At 39.8% G+C, this 12,979-nt stretch overlaps 1 protein-coding gene across 1 annotated transcript in view; it reads right to left on the reverse strand.

Moving 5' to 3' along the window:
- Positions 1 to 12,979, reverse strand: part of LOC128736437 (uncharacterized) — a 113,402-nt gene that overhangs the window by 62,664 nt on the left and 37,759 nt on the right. Inside the window, exon 4 of the mRNA XM_053830920.1 lies at positions 589 to 699. Coding sequence (XP_053686895.1) covers positions 589 to 699 — 111 coding nt within the window. The remainder of the gene's footprint in view (positions 1 to 588; positions 700 to 12,979) is intronic.

Raw genomic sequence — 12,979 nt, forward strand, 5'->3', positions numbered from 1 at the left:
TTTGGGGCCTAAAACTTATCGATCAAAGCCCTTACGATTATATTGCAAATTCTTTTCAAGAGTCACTTGGGTCAATTGTTACTGCCACTTGTACTGACAAGCTGTGTCCTGTACATCCATTCACAGTTGTCAGTGGGCTGGACACAGCATTGCTGCTGTTCAAGTGGCCTTTTCCCTGCAATTAAGCCAAAGGCCAAGATCACTCTGGGGGTCACTACTTGGGCGTCCAAAAGCACTTTGTTTTTCCCTGCATCTGTAGTCACTTTCCGGGACTGAGCAGATGCGATGAATATGCTAAATTACTTCCCGCTTTCGTGGTCAAGAGCGAATCCGTTAAGAGACAGAAAGACGGTAGCTTTAACTGGGTGAAGTGCTTTCTGCAGTTGCATCTGCCACCGCAATTGACCGCGCACCGTCAATCGGTTTTTAGCTAGGGCCGACCACCATAAGCTGCATGCTGTTTGGCGGTAAATTACACTTAAGAGGTCTCTCTTCGCCTTCGAGTGGCAAAAGGAATGACCGCGCTGCCGATTACTCGGTGGTCGATTGTTGAACGATTTGTTTGGTCAACACACTTGAATGACTTACCAGGGAAGCCGATCTCTTTGCTCGGATAGACGATCTGGCCACGGTGCGGCAAGAACACGAACGGGATCTTCTCCGATGTGGATCCACTGATGAAGGGTGCTAGGGTGCATTCTGAAACAAGCGAAGAAGAAAATTTGAAATTTATTTAGTATTTGTTTTCACTAGATTTCTAAATTGTTGTTTATGTTAGTGGAAAAAGTTCATCAGATGAATCAATTTACCGACTACCGATCAGCTTTTTCAATCGCTACCGAGGCTAATGCAATTTCTACATCGTTGCTACCGTTCTCATCGAACACGGGGAAAAAACGAGACCACGCCAAGTTCAAAGTCATCCCAATCTGTTACCTATAATGGGCAATTTCTGACTGACTGGAAGCCGAATGTTTCGTTTTACGAGCATCGAGGCCATGTGTACCACCATGGCTGCTTCTGATGTGTTCTTACGATGCCGTGTATGGACCTAAAATCACACCGCGTATCTAAATTAATCCCATTCATGGACCATACTTCCTTCTTTCGGTTTCTAAATTGAGGCGCGCGGGTCCGAAAACTTTGAAGCAGGTCTATGAAGCAAAATTGTTTTTAGACAAGCGTTTTTAGAGTAATGAAATATAGGAACGATGCACCGGTACGGTTTTCTCACGTTAATAAATGACCGTGAGCTATATCTTCTTGGAACAATCGTCCTACATCGGCACAGCTCTAAATGAGTCTAAACGAAGAAGATTGAACACATCAACTATTTCAGTAGGATCATTTAGGTTAAAACAGACTGTCGTTTGTACCCGCTTATACCAACGTGATAACCTACACGGTTGGCAGCTTTGTTCAACCCCATTTTTTTCTACTGCTAATGCATGTCCAACAACACTTTTTACAGGTATTACACAATATTTATACGGTCGGATTATCGGATAATAATGCAAGGTTCACCATAAAAACAACCGTTCGCGAGCAGGCTTGAACGGAGTAAAATTGCTCCGTTTACCTATGGGGGAAGACAGGGGAGGGGGATATCGGTAAGCAATCGGTAAACATTTCGCACAATAAAAAAAACACTCCCACTCTTCCTCCCCAGCAGCGGCGCAGCGTTTCCACCAACTGAAGGCTTGCGCCCCGGAGGAGAAATCGCGCATGTTGAACGAGGAAAAAGCAAACAATTGGGCTGTAAATTGTGGAACCCCATGTCACACAGCAGAAGCAGCAGCAGCAGCAGCAGCGGCAGCCGTAGCTGGGGTCTGGCTGGGTCTTGGGTTGTCTCATGCTTGGATGCGATCAGTGTCTGTCTGTCTGTCTATTTGGCCCACTGCAAGACGTGAGCGAGAGCGGTGAAAATGTTTATTGGAAAATGATGCGTGTAAAATGACTATTTTATTTGGCTGCCACATTTTTTTCGTCCCCTCTTGCGCCAGCTAGATGGTCGAGCTCGGAAGCGAAGAAGCGATTGTGAGTAGGTACTCTATTTCTACTGTCGCTCGCTAATAATCGCTAGACGTTTCTTTGTTACGTGCTTTAGTGCGATGCGTTGCTGGGGTGTCTCCTTTAGAAAAAAGGTTTTTTTTGCAAGTGAAAAAGTACTCATAGCAGATATTAAAAGTATAAACAGACACAAGGCCTTTTAGACCCGAGTTCGACTCGAGTTAGACTAATAATGCGTGATATTAACAACCTTTTCTTACCTCTAATTGCTCACTGGTTACTTTTCATTCCACATTACTCTCTTCTTACTATATACTTTTCAAAGCTAATTTTCCACTACTCACTTCTTACTATTCACTTCTTATTACTTACTTTTACTACTCATTTTTACTACTAATTTCTTACTACTTACTTCTTACTACTTACTTTTACTAAACTTTTTTTTACAACTTGCTTCTTACTTCTCTCTTCTTACTACTCACTTCTTACAAATCGCTTCTTATTACTCACTTTGACTGCTAATTTCGTACTACTCACTTCTTACTTCTCACTTCTTTTTTTATTATTTACTTCTTACTACCCATTTTTTACAACTTATTACTCACTTCTTACAACTCACTTTTTACTACTCACTTCCTACTAATCTCAGTTTCTACCACTCATTTCTCACTATTCACTTCATACTACTCAGTTCCACAATTGAAATAAACAAGAACAAGACCAAGACCAAGACCAAGACCAAGACCAAGACCAAGACCAAGACCAAGACCAAGACCAAGACCAAGACCAAGACCAAGACCAAGACCAAGACCAAGACCAAGACCAAGACCAAGACCAAGACCAAGACCAAGACCAAGACCAAGACCAAGACCAAGACCAAGACCAAGACCAAGACCAAGACCAAGACCAAGACCAAGACCAAGACCAAGACCAAGACCAAGACCAAGACCAAGACCAAGACCAAGACTAAGACCAAGACCAAGACCGAGACCAAGACCAAGACCAAGACCAAGACCAAGACCAAGACCAAGACCAAGGCAAAGATCAACAACAAGAACAAAACCAAAAGCAGAAATCAGAAATCAGAAATCAGAAATCAGAAATCAGAAATCAGAAATCAGAAATCAGAAATCAGAAATCAGAAATCAAAAATCAGAAATCAGAAATCAGAAATCAGAAATCAGGAATCAGAAATCAGATAACAGAAAACAGAGAAACAAAGCAAATAGAAAACAGAAAAAACAGAGAAACAAAGCAAACAGAAAACAGAATAATAACAGAAAAAGAAAAGCAAACAGAAAAGTTAGAGAAACCAGAGAAATAAGAGAAAACAGAAGAAACAGGGAAAACACACAAATCATAAAAATCACAGAAAACAAAGAAAACAGAGTATACGAAGAAAAGAGAGAAAACAGCCAACAAGGAAAACTGAGCAAACAAAAAAAAAACAGAGAAAATAGAGCAAACAGAGAAGAAAACAAATCAGCAAAATCAAAGAAAACAGAGATTACACAGAAAATATTCAGCAAACAGAGAAACAAATACAAAAAATTAGAAAATCCCAAAAGTAACGAGAAAGGAAATGAGCAAAGAAAAGCAATAGAGAAATAAACTGAAGAAAAGAAAGCAAAATGAAAAGCAAATAGTAAAAATAGGACAAGATAAAGGTTATAGAAAAGGGAAGGAATAATGAAAAGAAAAATGTAAAGAAATAAGGAAATAGGAAGGAGAATGAAAAGATAAAAGCAAGGGAAAGAGATAAGGAAACGGAAAAAGGAAAAGTAAAGAAAATGAAAATGGAGAAAGGAAAAGGAAAGGAAGTTGGAAATACGAAATAGAATAATACCTATAGAATAGAATAATTTCCTAAAAGAGAAACCAGGGAAACCAGAAAAATCATATGAAATGAAGAACAGAGAAAACAGAAGAAAGAGCAAAAACGGAGGAAATAGTAAATAAGAAGACTAGAGAATCCAGAGAAACCCGACAAATAGCGAAACCAGAGGAAACCGAAAAAACAGTGAAAATAGAGGAAACAGAAAACGCAGAGAAAACAGAACGTACAGAAAAACCAGGGAATCCAGAAAAAACGGGGAAAATAGAGAAAACAGAGAAAACAGTGAATTAGAGAAAACTAGGGAAACAATAGAAACATGGAAAACAGAGCAAACAGAAGAAACAGGGAAAACGAAGAAAACAAAGCTACAAATACAACAAGTTAGGGAAAATGGAATGGGAAACGAAAAGGACAAAGAAAAGTAAATGGAAAAACTACAGGAAAAGAAAAGAGAAAATTAATACAAAATGTTAAAGGAATGGAAAAGGAAAATTAAAACGTAAAGGAAAAAGAAAAATGAATGAAAAGTGAAAAGGTAAAGGCAAGCGACAGGGAAAAAGAAACGGAAAAGGAAAACGAAAAGGAATAGAAAAAGGAGATATCAAACAAAAGAAAACAGAAATCAGAAACCAGAAATAAGAAATCCGGAAAAAACGAAACAAAAATTTCTGAAATTTCTAACAGAGCAAACAGAGAAAAAACAAACAGCCAAAACATAGAAAACAGAGCAATCAGAGTAAATAAAGTAATCAGGAAAAATATGGATAACAAAGAAGCCAGAGGAAACAGAAAACGAAGAAATCAGAAAAATCAGAGAAAACCGAGAAAACTGAGCAATCTCAGAAAACGGATAATACACAAACTGAGACAACAGAACAAAGAAAGAAAATAGAGAATACAGAGGAATTAGAGGAAACAAAGAAATCAGGGTAAGCAAACCAAGGTAGAAAATACAGCAAACAAAGAAAATAGATAAAACGAAGGAAATGGAGAAAACGAACATATCAGAAATATTTGAGGAAACAGAAAAAACAAAGGAAATACAGCAAACAGAGAAAACAGAGAAAACAGAGACGATGAAGCAAAGAGACAAAAAAAAAAGAGTTTCAGAGAAAACAGTGCAAAGAGAGAAATCAGATAATTTAGCGAATACACAGCCAACAGAGCAAAAGCGAGGAAATTGTCAAAGTAAAAAAAACAAAAGATACAGAGAAATTTGAGAAAATATAGCAAACAGAGAATAGAAAGAAAAAAGGAAAAGAAAAAGAAAAAAAGGAAACGCAAAAGAAAAAAAGAAATAGAAAAAAATAATTAGACAAAGGAATTAAGGAAACGGAAGAGGGAACGGTACAGGTACAAATAAAGGAAAATGAAAAGGAAAAGGAAAAGGGAAAAGAAAAGGAAAAGGAAAAGGAAAAGGAAAAGGAAAAGGAAAAGGAAAAGGAAAAGGAAAAGGAAAAGGAAAAGGAAAAGGAAAAGGAAAAGGAAAAGGAAAAGGAAAAGGAAAAGGAAAAGGAAAAGGAAAAGGAAAAGGAAAAGGAAAAGGAAAAGGAAAAGGAAAAGGAAAAGGAAAAGGAAAAGGAAAAGGAAAAGGAAAAGGAAAAGGAAAAGGAAAAGGAAAAGGAAAAGGAAAAGGAAAAGGAAAAGGAAATAGGAAATAGTAAATAGGAAATAGGAAATAGTAAATAGGAAATATGAAATAGGAAATAGGAAATAGGAAATAGGAAATAGGAAATAGGAAATAGGAAATTGGAAATAGGAAATAGGAAATAGGAAAAAGGAAATAGGAAATAGGAAATAGGAAATAGGAAATAGAAAATAGGAAATAGTAAATAGGAAATAGGAAATATGAAATAGGAAATAGGAAATAGGAAATAGGAAATAGGAAATAGGAAATAGGAAATAGGAAATAGGAAATAGGAAATAGGAAATAGGAAATAGGAAATAGGAAATAGGAAATAGGAAATAGGAAATAGGAAATAGGAAATAGGAAATAGGAAATAGGAAATAGGAAATAGGAAATAGGAAATAGGAAACAGGAAATCAACAACAGCAAAAGTCATACAAGAAAAAGAACATAACAGAAATGAAAAGAAAACGAAATGAAAAAGAAAATGAAAAGATAAGAAAAGTGAAATGGAATAGCTAAAAAATTAAAAAAGCAAAAGTAATGATAAGCAATCTAGTGTTAAAAAGTAGAAATAAAAAAATTAAATTTTAAAAGGATTAGAGGCAGAAATCCAATAGAAAATCACTTCAGGAACCACCCTTGCACCGTCTGTAACAGTTTGCCTGAGAAAATCAAACATTACCGGAGATTTCGCATTAGCTTTGGTGTGCTGATCCGCAAACGCGCATAATGGATAATAATGTGATCGGCACAGGTGGTAAATATATGACAAAAAGAGAAACAAACCGCGTGCAGCGCGATTGGGAGCGTGATTCCGTACACCTCCGTGGACATATGCCTTCTATCCCGTTCAAATCCCGCTATGATGGCAGCTGATGTCCACCAGCACGCTCTTGTCGGCTTCTTCTTCTACTTTTGCTTCCATCGGTAATGCATGTTTCGAGGTCTTGTCGCGCACGAAAACCCGTTCGTTGGTTCGTTTGCCGCCCGCTAAGATATCATTATTCAAATGGTTGTTTTTCGCTGGCATTGAACTCCAAACCGAAGGGAAAAAGAGGCGACTGCCGTTGTCCGCCAGGTTTTGCATTAAAATACGGACGATCGTGCGGAAAACGGGAAAACGCGATCGCACTAGGCCGCTCCAGGGCATTCCCGCGAGATGTGTTCTGGAGCAATGCAAAATTGATCGCCTTTCGCCAAGATTGCTTTTCCTTTTGCCAATAGTATAGGTATGTCAATGCGATTGAACGCAGAACGGTTGAGCTGATTATGCGGAACCGTCCGTCCTAACGACGCACTTACAACGTCTATGGCGACGCTAATGGTCTCGATAATTGTGCTGTGTGCGATAAAAGCGTTCCCGGTTAATTGATTGATGCAAATGTTGTTGATAGGACCACGCGTCTTTCCTGCTTTCTGCAGCGAAGATCAAAGCTTCGCTTCGGAAACGATGATGGGCTGAGAAGCATGCGCGCGAACCACCTATGCATGCATAAATTGAACGTCAACCGATTTATGGGTGAGTGGAGACATTCAATGCCTCCGGGTGCAATAGTTTTATGACAAAGGAAGATATTTCGCTGGCCACGGGCAGATCAATTGGGTGCGTGTGTGGGCGACGAGATCAATACGGAATGATAATCGTACCTAACGGAAAATGATGTGCGGATTTTATGTCATATCTCGTTGACATATTGTCTGCTCAATGCAGAAATCTTACTGCAATATTTTTTTTAATCAATTTAATATAGATCTCTCAGGAGGGTCAGCCTGAATTTTTAATGGTACCGAAAAAAAAATTAGTAACGAACAAAGCAACAATTTCGTGCGAATTATGGAACAAAATGATTCCCACAACGGACAACCCGGAATCTCAATGAAAAAAAGAGGAGCTCCAAGGGCTAATAAAAAAAGTTATTTAATCAAGTGTAGATAACCGATCCGGGTCCGAAGCAAATTAGACCGATCGGAGCGCAACACAAAAAGCATCACTGTAAACAAAGTAGCCATGGATCGCGTTCGTCGGTAGGGAAACTACGGAACAACCAGCACTGCTTAGTTGATTGGGAAATTTAGCGTCTCAAATTGGCGCACAGTTACCTACCTACTAGCTTGGCCGCTGCTCAGGAACTACTGAAATGCAGGGGCCGCGAATACACAGATCCATAACGTTCTAAGCGCGGTACCGGCTTCGATCTCTTTGAACCCAAGTTACCCAAGCAGGTACCCATGTTTCCACGAAGCATGGATTGCGGAACTGGAAGGTGAAAACCCTCTGTGTGTGTGCGAATAATGATGATGGACCATGATGGGATGAGAACAAAATTTAACCGTAAGTGACGTCACACGCTGGTCGATGATGAATATCGTTAGGTTAGGTGTTTCGCGCTTATGAGCTGAGAAATTTGTTGTTGTTGAATTGCTGCTATTGAGTTGAAAAGAATAAACCAACGATCTAAGAGATGCAGCTAAGCTGCTATTAAGTGTAGGCATTTGGCCGACCAGTGAATGAGCGTTTTTTTCACTTTGCAACTCTTTGGAAACCGCTAGCTTTATGTTCCTAGTTGTTTTTATTTTACCTTTTTCGGTTTGAAAAAGTGGTAGCTGGAAACAAGGAAACGAAATAATGGAATATTCGTTTATAATTCACGCTTCCGAAAAATTCTACCACAGAGTGGGTGTGCTTAGGTGTTTTCTCACTCCTCCCACCAACATCAACAACCGCCACTAGGTATATGGCACATACATTGCCGACAGAAGCTGATAGAGGACCACATTAGATGAGGAAAAAAAACTGAAAAAAAAACTTTTGCTTTTTGGCAGCGAAACCCATTGGTGGTGTACATTAAAATTAAACCCCACGAAAGTGTGTTAGAGCTGCCAGGTTCGTTCGGCCCGTACCGGTACATAACGTAGATACGGCCGGCAAAAACTGGGCCAAGCGTACAGCAGACGAATTACCGTTGCGTTTGGCCGGTGCGAAGCATTCAACAGCTTATAGACCATACCTAGCTACCTACCGACACCGAAAGCTGTTTTCAAATTTTTCATTATCACAGATATATAGCTATGCTTTTATTGGATTCAGATTCACAAATTAAGAAATATGCACACACCCAGATCACAACGCGAAATTGTTTTTAAACGCACACAATGTGGTCTTTTTTACGCGTTATATTATGAAGATGTGATTTATGTTATAGTTTTTAGCGTCATTGAAAAATGCCACATATGTAATAAATTATGTAAAAGCCCATCCGACAGGTTTTCTGAAGAACCTAATTCGAAGTAATGTGTGTAACAACATAATGTGGATCACAAATAAATGGTTTGTATTTAGATCGAGACTCAATCTTTACAAGGAGATAAACATAAAACTGAAAATTGTCGATTAATTATTGACTGAAGTTTTTGGACCGTTTTAGTAGAATACGATACTTTGAAAGTTCGAAAACACACTCATTTTTCTCGGACGATAATCGTTGACGATGACGAACCAGAAGTGGAAGATGAGTTTGTGTTTTTGGAATCGCTGGTGGTCGCGGATAACGTGAATAAGGAGATCTTGCGGTGCATTTAAGCAGGAAATCGAGTCTACTTTGCCCTTTTCAAAACGCTACCATGCGCTACCAAATGATAGCCACCGTACGATGCTAACAAAGTACACATCCCTTATTAGACCGGTAGTTTTGATGGATTTGACGATGTTCATGGAGGACATGCCCGTCCCTACGGTCGATATTTGATGGAACAAAAGGTGAAAGCGGAGAGCGGCGGAGGTACACTGGAATCTTTTTTATGTCCATTCATTTTACGTGATTTCCTTTTCCGTCAACATTTTTACGTCCGAAATTTGAATTAACGTCGTCTCGTTTTACGTCTAAAATTTGAAATAACGTCTTCTCTTTTTACGAATGATTTTTTTATGTCCCCCAACAGTGGATGGAAAACGAGACATGAGTGTATATGAATCACGAGCAGCAGACACTGGTGAAAGTCGCTAAGCAACGGTGGACCAGATAGTCATAAGGAAAACGATTCTATTTAACAACCTCACGGACACTTCGATCAGAGGGGCCAACGTGCGGGATGGTTCAACTTGGTCTTGTGACTTGTGCCAAGATTGAGTTGAATGCAGCCGACTACTTGAAACAGCACGAGCCACCCCAGGTCTATGCTACTGACGACGACAACGAGGATCGTACAACTAGTCCTGTAAATTTCCCTGTGCTCTAAGCAGTTCGTATCAGAAATTTCAAGTTTCAAAGTGTAGAACAAATTTTCTTCTGGGGGGAGGGGGGGGGGGTGAATACCCAAACACCCCCCCCCCCCTCCTCCGTCTCTACGCCCATGGGCTAGAAGATACGATGCCAACTATCAAACCACGAGGAATATTCTCGCTCAGAAAGCTATGAATCTTATAATGCCAGTAAACATCCGAATTACCACTTGAAGTAGAATTTGGTAGCCGAAAAGCGTGCTAGGCATTTCAACGGCCAAGTTTCGGCGCAATTCACAGGATGTATTTTGATTGACGGCTGGTGAACGGCTGGGTAATACGTAACATCGGCACCTTGCGTATCTGCCGTTATAAAATAGGTTATTGGCCTCTTATCCAGCAAGTCATATTACTACCTTCTCGTGGTACCAGCAGGAATATGAGCAGCTTAGCGGAGATCGGGTAACCAACCCCGCAGGAAACTAAGGTCGTATACCGACAGAGAAGAAGACACTCATGCTTCCGCTTAGTGTTGGCAAAAGGAACAGCCTTGCCAGCCGTGAGCGGCTGTCTCCAGGTAAGAGGCGTACAACAGCGACTGGTCCGGAGCGGTCGGCTGACTTATGAAACGCTGTGTCTCGCCAGTTATACCCAAGACGGCAGATCCGTCCGCGGGACTAGGCATCGCAGCTATAGTATGGCAACATGCTTAAAAAACTTATGCTACAAGCAATTCAGGAAATGAACCACAACAGAATAATCGGTATGGATCCTGGCAAAAGAATAACAAAACGATTATTGGAAACTTAGAACTTGGAATGTCAAGACTGTACTTGAACTGCACGCGAGGGTATCTAGGCAAGAAAGCTGCAGAAGATGAAGATCGAGGTTGCAGCCATCCAGGAAGTGCGGTGGCGGAATGACGTTAAAGAGGAGTTCTATGACCTTCTCGAAAGAACGTATGAAGCCGCAGGTTATAGGAAATCTTCGTTGACGCATACCAGCGTGGTTTTCGAGAGGGGCACTCAACGATGCAAATGTTCATCCTGCAACAAATCCACCAAAAATTACGGGAATACCACTAGCAAGCTCACCATTTGTTTAAAGATTTTAAGACGGCGTACGATTCATTTAAACGGAATGAGCTGTGGCGGAATATGCTTGAACATGGTTCTCCAGCAAAACTAATTAGGCTGATGCGTGCTACTCTTGATGGTTCAAAATCAAGTGTCAGGATAGTGGGTGAGACATGGGACTCGTTTGTGACGTTAGATGCTTTGAAGCAAGGTGACTATCGAATTTGCTGTTCAATATTGCATTGGAAGGTACTATTCGAAGAGCATGCGTGCAGCGCAGTGGTACCATCATCACGAAATTTCTCATGCTCCTAGAGGTTTTGGACGATATTGATATCATTGGTGTTAACGTAGAGCTGTGGAAGAGACGTATACGCATTCTACGGAGGAAGCTGCGAGCACTAGGTTTATCATAAATTCTACCGAAATAAAGTATATAGTGGCTGGTAGAGAGCGTGGCAGCCCTTCGGGTATTGGAACCGCGGTGGTGATAGATGGTAATACTTCTGGAGTGATCGACGAATTGGTTTACTTTGGTATGTTCAGTGATGTCCGTTAATCGTTCGATTAATTCAACTAGTAGAATAACACATGGAATATTCGAATAATTTTTAATCGACTACTGTCGGCACGGGTAGTTGAATTAATCGATTAGTTCAATGAGTACGAATAATGCCCGAATAATGCTCGGTAATCGTTCATAATCGTTCGATTAATCGAATTAATCAAAGAAATATTCGAATATTTTTAATCGAACACCACTGACACGAATAGTTGAATTGATCGATTAGTGCAGACAACGCTCACCGATTAATCGGTAATCGAATAATTGAAAATTTCTGACATCACTAGGTATGCTAGTGACATGTGATAACGATGTGAGCCTTGAAATGAAAAGGCGGATGTCGGCTGGCAACAGGTCTTCTACGGATTACATAGCCAGCTGAGGTCCCGTAGCCTGCAACTCCGCAAAAAACTTGCGCTCGATAAGACACTAATTCTCCCGGTAGTATCCCATGGTCATGAAGCATGGCCGTTGAAAGAGAGCGACCGACGAGCTCTTGGTGTTTTTGAGCATAGGTTTCTGCGATCAATTCTTGGCGGCTTATTAGACGTAGGAGTGTGGTGCAGGTGCATGAGCTATGAAATATATATAGTATACAAAGATGTGGATACTGTGAAGCAACTAAAATGACAGGCTACAATGGGCTGGCCACGTAGCAAGGATGCCGGATGAGAGACCAGCGAAAACAATATTCAGCCAAGAACCCTACAGAGGCCGAGAACTTTGCTAGAGCAGCGGGTGTTAGGGGAGAAACGTGGAGACGGAACTTGAATTCGGCACGGTAGAAAAAGTAAAAGTAAGTATTTTGATTGACGACGAAACTCACGTGAAAATGCATTTAAAACTATATCCCCCGATCAAAAATTTTACGTTGCAACTGGGCATGGCGATGTGTACGGATAATACAAGTTCGTGTTTGCTGATAAATTCGCAAAGAAGCTTATGATCTGTCAAAGAAAATGTAGGGTACGGGTGGGTATTTTCAGCCTATTAAGCGTTAGCCTGAACAATATTCATGAATTATGTTGAAACTACATTTATTCGAGACAAAATTTTCACATCAATTGGTTGGATAACATTTACTGTACTCAGATAGAGTGCATTTTGGTTTTGCCTTTCTACTATATAAATATATAGTATAAAGGTATAGAAATCACTTGGAAAACCGGAAATGGATAGAAGGTCCTGCGGGCCGAATGTCATATATCATTCGACTCAGTTTTAAAAATTAACCTTTTTTGTGTGTGTTTGTGGGATTCAATCGAAAAGTTTTTCTTTTCTTTGATTTCAGATTTCAATTGTCATTTTCTTCACTTGTTGTTACTCACAATTGTACAAGAAAAGCAAAAAGCGAAGAAAAGCAGTTAATTTAAGCATGTAGGTATAGTGGTGTATAGGATTAAAAATACTAGTGGGTTGATTTTTCCAAATAAATTTATACAAATTTCAAACAAATTTTGCGCATCAATGGATGCTCTTTTCAATCAATAGATACTAGAGCTTAGAAATGTTATACGAAAAATAGGAAGTAAACGTTGCACGGTAGTAATTTTGTAAGATTTATTTTCGTTAGTGACATTTTAAAGGACAGATGACATATGTCATGTATCATGTTTTAATAAATAAATCAAAAATAACAAGT

Source organism: Sabethes cyaneus, chromosome 2, assembly GCF_943734655.1.
Source record: "Sabethes cyaneus chromosome 2, idSabCyanKW18_F2, whole genome shotgun sequence".
NCBI classification, from domain to species: Eukaryota; Metazoa; Arthropoda; class Insecta; order Diptera; family Culicidae; genus Sabethes; species Sabethes cyaneus.